The sequence below is a fragment of the Peromyscus leucopus genome, chromosome 19 (assembly GCF_004664715.2).
Source record: "Peromyscus leucopus breed LL Stock chromosome 19, UCI_PerLeu_2.1, whole genome shotgun sequence".
NCBI classification, from domain to species: Eukaryota; Metazoa; Chordata; class Mammalia; order Rodentia; family Cricetidae; genus Peromyscus; species Peromyscus leucopus.
The window spans coordinates 12,922,671-12,933,349 of NC_051079.1; the positions used below are offsets into that span (position 1 = coordinate 12,922,671).

At 43.0% G+C, this 10,679-nt stretch overlaps 1 protein-coding gene across 4 annotated transcripts in view; it reads right to left on the reverse strand.

Moving 5' to 3' along the window:
• The window catches only part of Nol4 (nucleolar protein 4), a 321,213-nt gene extending 311,222 nt beyond the window's left edge, over positions 1-9,991 (reverse strand). For 2 of the 4 annotated variants that reach the window (XM_028887719.1, XM_028887721.1), the window contains exon 1: positions 8,127-8,390. In XM_028887719.1, the coding sequence (XP_028743552.1) occupies positions 8,127-8,390 (264 nt within the window). Of the gene's footprint in view, positions 1-6,935; positions 7,078-8,126 lie in introns of those variants that run through there. The other 2 variants (XM_037196983.1, XM_028887727.2) reach the window with 2 other exon arrangements.
• Between the last annotated feature and the right edge of the window lie 688 nt (positions 9,992-10,679).

The following is a 10,679-nucleotide window of genomic DNA, read 5'->3' on the forward strand; positions in this document are numbered from 1 at the left end:
GTGAAATATAAGCTATCAATTTAAGAAACAAAATACTGAAACTTGGATGGATGGATGGATAGATAGATAGATAGATAGATAGACAGACCTAAAGCTCATCTCTATATATTTGTGTTTTAACAAATTTTACAATGTGTTAAATATTAGTATAGGGTATTAATCTGCAATCACTAATTTTGGGGGAATATTCAAAATTTTTAGCCATTAGAATACCTTACTTAAATATTTAGAAATACATGTGTTATTTCAAGAATTGTTGATCCCATTTAAATATTTTCATACCCACAGCTGAGTGATTCTGATAAATCCTTAATTTAATAAGAAACTGATAGCATCACGGGATTATTGTGAAGATTATAAATGATATTTCACTTTAAATGAATTATTCAATAATTTACCTAAAGAACTTCATAAGCATAAAGTATCAATATATCAATCACATTAGCATTCAATATTTTCAGTTGCTTAAATAAGATATATGATCTCTGAAAATTTTTTGAAAATATTTTTATTTTTAATTATATGCAAATATATAAATTGGGGGAGGGGTGCACATAAGTTCAGTGCCTCCAGAGGCTAAAGGAGAGAAGAGGCCATGGGATTCCTTGGAGCTGGTGCTATAGGTGCTTTGAGCTGCCCATGGTTGGGACTAGGAACTGAATCTAGGTCCTCTGCAAGAGCCATACATGCACCTTACTGCTGAGCCATCTCTCTAGCCCCAACACTAAGAACTGTTGAGGGAAAATAAAGTCAATAGTTGACCAATTTTTAAGATGGCCTTAAAGAGTGCTCATTTTTGTGACTATAGGTAGGAATGAAAAAGGCTATGACTGCCATTGAAAATAGTTGCTAGTTACCTGAAAGTATTATTATTGTTATTATTATTATTATTATTATTATTATTATAAAATAGTAACATAACTGCCAGATAACTCAACAGTCACATATCTTGATATATATTAAAAAACAATTGTTACTTTAATATTTATGTATTACAATTTCATATCAGTGGTATTCACAATAACCAAGAAATGGAAGCAACCCACATAATCATCAGCATAATGCATAAACAAAACATGGTTGTACATATTCAATGGAATGGAATATTATTCAAACACAAAGGGAGAAAATTCTGACTCATATGACAGCATGAATGAATCCTGAATACATTGTCATAAGCACAATGAGTCAGTTACAAAAAGACAAATCCAGGGGTTAGAGGGAAAATCAAAGGGTAAAGGGTGTACAGTATACAAGATGTTCTAAGGGAATGAATGTTTCAAGCGCACGCGCACGCGCGCGCACACACACACACACACACAAATGTGAATATACTTAGCAGTAATTAACTATACAGCTAAAGTGATTAAGACTACATGGGCAGATGGACAGACATGTAAGTATAGAGAAGGGAGAAAAAAATCCTCTCATCTTCACATAAATAGGAATGTCTGGCCACACAACAGCTAGTAAACAATGTTTATTTCTTTCATAATGAACACAAACCAAATCCCACATTAGGTCAGGTTACGGTAGAGTTTGAATGGTGCATACGGCTGGTGATGAGAATCTGAAAGCCACAAGACCTGTGGAGTCAGTGGCAGGAAGGGACCAATTTGTCAAGAACTGATTATAAGAAGAAAGGAAGTCAATCCGCCACGACACGTAGACTTTTAGCATATATGAAGAAGTGAACTGTGCTGCCATACATGGTGAAAATGAGAATTCGAAGAGAGATTCTGGTTTGTAGAACCTAGGCTGGGATGGGCTATGAAGAAAAAAAATGTCATTTTCTGTATTTTCAATTGAGAAACTTAGAAATATTTTTTGTGAACAGTAGAAAGTATAACATAGAAATTTCCAGAAAACTCAGACAACTCATAAGTGTGATCACCTATAAAAAATATAGAGAAATGGCGTTCAAATGCATCTTAGAGAGATGATTTAATTCCAAGGACACAGAAGTAAACAACTTATGAAACCGGAAAAAAAGATTTTCCTCATAACAAGATACAAGAGAGTTCTGCAAAGTTCTGAGGGAAAACTAGAAGAATCTATCATTAAGGTGTTATCTAGGTATAGAGGCCAAGAAAAAGAATATTTCCAATACCACACACACCTCAAAGAACACATCACACAAACTATTCATTAGGGAAAGAGTGGTAATCAGATTTAAGAGTCAGCCAAACCTGAAAAATAGTGGTAAAGAAAACTAGGTAAAAATGCCTGAGATAGTTTTACACATGAACAAAGGAAAACGTTGTGAGAGTCAAATTCTATAATATAAATATGAAAACCTTTACAGCACAAACACAACTACACTATATAACAAATATTTATATGTAATACATAATAACTCTAACCTAATAAATGCAATAAAAACAGGAGCTAAGTGACAAGAAGCTCAGAAGAAAGGAAAATACTCCTGCCCTCTACAGTGGGAGGAAGTTAATAATAACATATTCAATTGAAATTTCCACCTAAAAGAACAATGTCATTCAACCACTTGGTTTTCCTTAATTTTTCCTCTTAATTAATTTGCCTATTAGTAATTGTTTCAATTTTACACATTTTGTTACATTTTGTTAAAATTATATATATTTTACTTGAGTGAGCCTAACATTGCAAATCCAGTTTTGGGATATTATTTCTGTCTGTCCTTATGCAACTATTAATCAATATATCTAAACTGCTTTTGCTATATACATTTTGAGAGACAGCAAAGTAATTGACTGATGGTAGTGGCTGTCTAGATGAGACATTTGGTAAGCTTTTTCCTTCCATCTATTCATTGGCATTTCTTAAATCATAAGAATGCATAGGATTTATAAATTAAAGTCATTTGTTTTTTACAAAAAATGACAATAAATATCTGAACAATACACATGTATACATACACACATGCACATTGTGTTTTAATTCTCTGTTTTGGTATGGTTTTGAATTCATAACATATGCCTAATTTATAATCACAACTTGGAGTTCTCTTCTTTGTTGATGTTTATAACAATTTCCTGCTGTTTACCTTTTCGGCATTTGCTATGTACCAGGAATATGCTACTTAGGACACATGCTTCTAGCATATCATATATAACATATAAGATATAATCAATATTAGTATTATATAAACCATGTTCTATATTATTAGTCACTGCTTTGCAAACCAGGCAAGTATCATTATTGATATTTTATAAGGAGATTTTTATGTGGATGTCAGGTTTGCTACCAGCAGAGCAAAGGAGCGAGTGATGTTCAAAGACATATACTCTATAAATGTCCTGCTTCCTACCAACTAGTTTCCATTATCCATATATTGGCATACAGAGATTTTGGAAAAAAAAAGATATAACCTAAACCATACTGGATTCATCTTGATCATCCTTAATTAGCTAATCAAAGTAGAAGTCTTAGCAAATACAACAGCTGTGAGAAAAATAGCTATATGATCTCAACACGAAATTGAAGGGCTTAAAATTTTGCTGCATATCCTAGTATCTGCTTCTTCACCTTTTCCTGTTTTGTGCAGTGAGTCTACAAAATAAAATCCTGAAGCAAAGTATTCGGCTGGCACAGAAAGAACTAGGTAAATACTAGTGTTGACACCCCCCCCCCGCATTGTATTAACTAGTAGGACAATGAAGAATGGATGGAAAAGTCAAGAGTTACTTTCTTAGGATCCTCATCTAGGATAGTCTTCACACACTTAGTGTCCTTATATTCAGGGGTGCTTATATCTAAGTGTCCTGCCATTTGACACTCATGAAAGTGGCCTATGCTGGAGGTCCCCAGTGTCTGAGAGTTTACACAGAAATTGAACAAGAAGGATCATAGATGGTTTGTTCCTATGACAATGCCACAGGAAATGACTAAAGACACTCCATAAGCAGCATTGCTGGCATTATTTCTGGGCCCCATTTAACTTCCAAAACTGATGTTGTAGATACTATGTGCTATGTATTGGTTGTCAGTGGCAACTGGTTCTATCTAAGAATAGATTAGCAAAAACATGACACTATGATGTCTTATGTCTCTTAGATAGGCACATAGTATAATGGTTTGTGAGCACAGTTTCTCCTCTCTGAGATCTGTAGCAAATTCCAGATGAAGGTCGAATACATGAGATGTTTCCAAAAGCAGGATGTTAGAAGAGGAGGAAGTAGTAGCAGATTCTTCCTAAGTTATTACTTCTCTCACTCTGATTAGAATAAAGGATTTATGAACCCCACCATAGTCAGAGAACTAACAAAACGCTAACTGTTTATGATCTTGTCCATGAATATTCATTGTAATCACTTTACAGTTATCAATTAGTAGTATGCACAGCAAGAACAATATGAACTCTGAGGCTACAGATTGCAGGACTGAATAAATCATCATTTTTAAATCACATCACTAAAGACACTGCATATTCCTTTGTGGAAGAAATTGCATTTTATGCTCCACAGTAAAGTAAATATAGATGAGAGTAGAGGGAGGCAAAGCTTGCACCATGGTGTCTTTCCCTACAAATATAGGTCAAGGAAATCTATGATTTGATTATGCAGTTTCAGTATTCACTATTTAAAGCTAAAAGAAGGATTGCAAACATGGGATTACTAAATTTCTCATTAATGTTTTATACAATGTAATGAGGTTTTTAAATGTACAAGACAGTGCATTATTCATAATACAGAAAGATTAAATTTTCTCATTATTTTTAACTTACCATCCATACTATCAAGTGTAAGAATATATTGTGGTAATTCAGACTATGTCTGTGTTTCAATTAATTGTTGTCACAAAACAACATGTCAATAAGGATCAAAAGCTTCTAATGAACTATTAAAGTAGTAAAGAGAACAGCCATACTCCTGCTTATTTGATAATGTCTCTGACTGAGTTTGTTACAATCACTGTCAGATATTTATTGAGTCTTTTTTTTTTACAGAGTTTTAAGGTATCTATTCTTTCATTCCTCAGAATTTCTTACACTTTTAATTTTAAAAATGCACTAAGAGCGTTTGCATGAAATCAAACAAAAAATAAGCAGATGGGATGTTAAGCGAACTGCATATGAGCACACATCCAGGTCCCCGTCCAGAACTAAAATGGCTGAGTTGCAGGATGGTGTTGCTTGGTGACCAAACAGTGTCATTTCAGCCACTGAGTTATCTAAACATCAGTGACAGAAAAGTCCTCTCAGCTTCAGACCTAGTCAGGACAAATATTGCAGGGCATACTTATTCCTTCTAGTTGTTGACAATTTTTATTTTCAATCAGTTTTAAATTTGAGGGTCAGGAGAAAGTCCCTGCAAAGCTGTGTCTATTCTTTGGAGAAAGTAAGAAGTAGACCTCAGCTCCTCTAACTATGAGATTGACAGACAGTCTTGTTGCAATTAAGACTCTGTAGTGTGTCTAGTCTGCTCTTGTAGCCTCCCAGTTGCTATCTGTCTCCCTTTCATTAAATGAAAGTAGTTAATTAGCTAGCCAGGCCTGTTCTCTCTTCTTTCTCTTTTTCTTTTTGCTGCAGTAATGATGTCTAATTATCAGCAGCAGTGGATTAATGCAACATCAGGAGCAAAGCATATCTCACTAAAAGAAAACTAGCCAATGTCCATCAGACCCTCAACAGCTCAGAATGACTCTCCATCTACTTGAAAATACCATTCACAAGCAGTTCCTCATTCCAAGCAATGTATGCAATATACATGCTTTGAATGAGAAGAAAACCTATTTCTGTCTTTTTGGCTATTGTATCCATGCCAATATGAAGACAAATGAATGTTTTGATTTTGGGGGGGAGCGGGGGAATACATTCAGACATTGGGGAAAAGGATAAAAGGGATATTTTATTTATTTTTAACTGACTGAAACTGTGATTGGCTGCCTCTCGGAGAAGGTGGAGCCTATAATTCTGTGTCAGGAGCAGCAGAAAATTTTTCATAAAGAACAGTAGAAGAGCTCATGAATTAAAATCCTATTCAACATTTCAAACTAGGCTTGAATGGAACACAGAGTGCTTTAAATACTACACGGAAATCATTTAACAATATCACCTGGCAGATCACATTGTCTCCCATTAATATATGGAATCTTTACTGAAAAGAGAAACACGTGCTGCATTATTATCCCCCTGCACCTGTCACCCTCTATTAGACGTCTTAGCAGTAATTCTCTAACAACTCCACGTTTATTTTTTTGACATGAAAATATGGGTGTCACAGCATGTGAATGCTGGTTTGAATAACTCACACCCACGATTATCTTGGTGCCTGTACAACCTTTATAAAATTTGTGTTATTTGGAAGTTTAATTAGTGTTTAAAGGGACACATATTCCAACACATATAAAGGCTGCAATCAGATCTATGCAAGCATGAACTCACTGGACCCAAACAGAGAATCTAAATTTAACACAAAAAGAGTGAAAAACTGGAAAACTTTCTGGCTAGCAATAATATATAATATAATATGTAATATTTATAGATTACCATTTAAGTCGTACTTTTAAAAGACATAACATTTTACTCACTCAGCTACAATTATAATTCACGTTGCTTAACAATAAATTATTTTTCCTGTCCATTCTTAATACTAGTCCCCATCCACGTGAAACACAGCAATTCCTCTCTGTAACACACTTCTGGCTCATGCAGATGTAAAGAAACCTTACTCTAAATGATGCCCAGCTAGTCATTTTCATCCAGCAAGGCAAGCTAATACCTCACCATTGTCTTAAGCAGGGCTCTGTGCTACAGAAGAAAGCAAAGGCAACATTTACATCTACCTCCTGCAAACCCTTCAACAACTAAACCTCAAGAAGAAGAAGAGGACAAACTTTTGTGTTTCCAGTTCACCTTTGTTTTCAGATTTTCCATACAAATTCCAAAAGAAACCTCCGTCCTTCAAGCAACCATTCCCAATTAATCTTGGGAAACCCAAAGCTCCTTTCCAAACCTGAAAGAGTCCTCCAGACGGAGCGTGGCAGAGCCTTTCATGCACCTTAGAGAAAGCAAAACCTTCTCCTTCGGAAGCCTTCTTTCTAACATCCTCAGGGAGCTGTGCACTGGGAAATAGTCGCCAGTTAAAAGGGGGGTGGGGTGGGGGTGGGGGGAAGGAGCAAAGCTCAACGAATCCCAAAGCGAGACAAAAATACAAAGGGTGCCAGCTAGCTCCTCCATCCCCAGTCTAGGTGAGTATCCATCAGGAGGCAGCTAGGTGTTATACATCTGACCTGAGATCTTACTTGTAGCCCCCTGTTCCCATCGTCTTGCAAAGGAAGCGGATGCTGCTGAAGCCTCCCAGCCCCACAGGCATCTGCGTTTTAGAATGAGATACACCGGTCTCACAGCCGGTTCCTCGTTCACTACAGCTTTGTGGGTAGGAGACTAGCATCAACCCAGAAAGAGGAACAGATACACCGTTTGATCGCGCCCAAACCCGTCTCTCTTTGTTGTGCATCGCCTAGCTGAGGAAGCTTCAGTGGTGCAAGTGAAGAAGGGGATGGGGGCGGGGAGGAGGAATGTCCAGGACCTTATCTGCCAACCAAACAACAATCGTGGCTAGGACCTCAGGGGGCGACCAAGTCGCGCGGACTGTCCTGTGTCTCCCCGCTGGCTGTCTCACAACAAAACTCGATAGTGTCTTGGGGAAAGCCCCAAAACCACCTCGACCGCCACATTCAGGCTTTGTGCCAATGAAGAGACACAGTAGCCTATCTATCCATCAGCACCGTGCTATCGGAGCGTGCGGCTGGGCTTCCAGCCTGGCCTTTATGCGCCCCGGCGGAGGTAGGACACGCGCCAGGCGCCCAGTGAAGGACGTGGGACAATGGCCTGGCCAGGGGAACACCAGGCGCCGCCAGACGCGGTGAAGGCAAGCTCCAGCCACCGTCCTGCAGCGCAGCCCCGAGGCAGACAGGGCCGCCTGCTCTGCAGGTTCGCTGTTGCTTTAAAATAAAGGACCACAAAGACTTTCTAGAAGGGAAATCACTCCCGGCCACTGCGTCTGGGAAGACTTGAGGAGGGGGCTGAGGGGGGGGTGGGCGGCAAGGAGCCAACAGTGGCTCCAGCATCTCCCTGCCTTCCCCTCTCTCCGCCCTCCCTTCCGGGCTGCTCCGGCAGACAAATAACAGAGAAGGCGGCTCACCGTGGTCTTGACCCGCACGAAGAGCACTTGCTTGGCGCCGCCGCCTCCCCCGCGGACCTCATCCGGCTGGCCCAGCTGGAAACCCTTCGATTTGACCCAGAATTTAAATTTGGCATTGTCGGTAGAGCTTGACTCGGAGCCGTTGAGGAGCTGGACGATCCGCTCGTATTTCTTACGGGTCACCGTCTTGGTCTTGCCTGAGTCCCCGTAAGTCCTAAGGCACCAGTCCTGGAACTGGCGGTACATGTCGCGCTCGCTCTCCATGTTCCCCCCCGCGCTGCCGTGGGCCGGATGCTCCCAGCGCACTTCGCACCTGTTCACCCAGGGCTCATGAAATATGCAGCCCGGGCCACGATGCAAGGACGCGAGGTCCTGGCCGAGCCTCGGGAGCCTGCCTCCGTTGGGGTGGGGGGGAGGACCAGGGAGAGAGGAGGAGGGTCCGGATGGGCACCAGCAATCAATGCCCTGTGCTACCAAGTCTGGTTCGTTGGTAATTGCAAAGGCTGTCTCGGACGCTTTTCTCGTGCTCTTAACGGTCGGTCCGTTTAATGCTGTGTGACCAGCACCATCCCAACAGCAGCTGGCCCAGAGGAGCTGGGTTTCTGAATAATTAAAATCCCATTTCTCGGTTTATTAAAAATCCCAATATTAACTTGAGGTTGTCTCTCGATGCCTCGCCCCGGGGCTGTGTCCAGGGCAGGGCAGGTGGAGCACAAGGCAGTCTCCTGGCGCGCGCCCCAGAAGCTTCCCCAGTGGATGGTCCAGGAGCCAGCCCTGCGCCTCTAGCGAAAGCAGCCCTCAGTAGGCGAGCTCGAAGGGCACACGGGTCCCTGGATTCTTCTTGCTGGGTCCAGCTCAGCCTTGGCCTTCTCTGTGACAGGACTAGAGAGACAGAAAGTTCTTACCTGTCATGTTGGTCAGCCTATCAGATTCCCGTTTTACAGGAATTTAAAAGAAAACCAAGGTATCCCAAAAAAAAAAAGACTCAACATGCCATTTCTTCAGATGCATTGGGCTAAATTCCAGATCGCAGGTAGGTTGTCAGAGTTAGGTTTCAGAAATTGGCCCAGTATTCACAGACACCTGACCACAGTTCTATAGGCTAGATGGAGTACCCCAAACAGGAGTCCGGTCCCGGGAATGTGGGAGCAGGAAAGCAGGCCGCTGGCTGGGGCTCTTCGGGATGATGGTGGTGTCCCCAAGACAGGACCCTCTGGGTTCTGCTGAAGTGGGTACAGACATGGAAATAAGTTTACCGCCCAGAACCTCTTGCGTGAAATTAAAATGAAGCGAGCAGTCCTTCCCCCTCCCTGGGTTATAGTTTGCAGTTCACGCGGGAGGTTTCGGTTGTCTATTTTCCCACTGCCACGTCATGGACCCCCCTCCGCTGCTCCCAGGAGCCAAATCGGAGTTGCTCCTGACGATTTTCCCAAGCAAAGGAAGTCAGCGATCCCTCCATCAGGATTTCCACCCGTGTGTCACGGCGGCGCTGGAACCAGGGGAGTTCCAGTCCTGCTCGCTGCGGCCGCTGCTCTTTATTGCACTCCCTGCCGAGGCCCCCGCGGGTCGCAGGGCTCGGCTCAGCCAGCCCGGTGGCCCGACCCCCGCCGCGCTCCTTGAGGTGTCCGAGCCCACCCCGGCGGCTCGCTGCGGTCGCCCCGGCGAAAGCCCCAGTGGGAACGCGGCTCAGTCCTCCGCCCGCAGCCGGTCCCGGTGCTCTCCGGCTGCTCAGTGGCTCCCGCGCGGCCAGGCTGAGCGTGTGCGTGTGTGTGGTCGAGCGAGGGTGTGCGGGGCGCGGGGGTGCGGGGGTGCGCGTCTCCTGGAAGGTCTCGAGGCGGCCTCAGCCGGGACTGACAGCCGGGGCGCTGCGCGAGCAGCTCCACACACTAAACCTCTCGCCTCTCCCCTCACCCCACCCCTCCCACTCCCCTCTCCTCCCACCCCCACCCCTAGGCCCCTTCCAAGCTCTCTGATTGGCCAATGGGACAAAAGTTTCTGTGGAGACGGCTGGGCGCTGACGTCACGGGCAGAATTGTCCCATTTAGGGATCCCGGGGGCAGTGCGCATGCTGCAGGCTGCAGGTTAGAGGCAGGAGGAGGTAGCAGCGGCCTGGCGGCAGCCAGGTGGCGGAAAGGAGCTGGAGGCATCCAGGTGGGGGGACGAGTCCAGCAGGGTTTCCATGGAGATTTCCTCTGGGTCTAGCCTAAAAACAGCAGATCAGCTGACACCATTAGCTCAGGACCTAATTACTGCTTATTGGAGCAACAAATGAGGGACTGGGCCAGCTGCAGAGGAAGAGGTTTGCCCCCGCCCCTCTGTCTCCTCCTTTCTCTCCCTCTCCGTCGCTCTCGAGTCCTGGGTGAATTCTCATTAATTTGCAAGATTGCTACCACGGCTCTGCTTCTCTGGAGGCCACCCTTACTGCTTTTTATTCTCTTTAGTTCTCCCTTTTGCATCAAAGGATGGTACAATAAACGGGTTGTCCTGAGTCCTTGAATTTTTGCCCGGTAAATAGGGGTTCAGTGGAACTCAGAGACCCTGCAGTCAAACAGC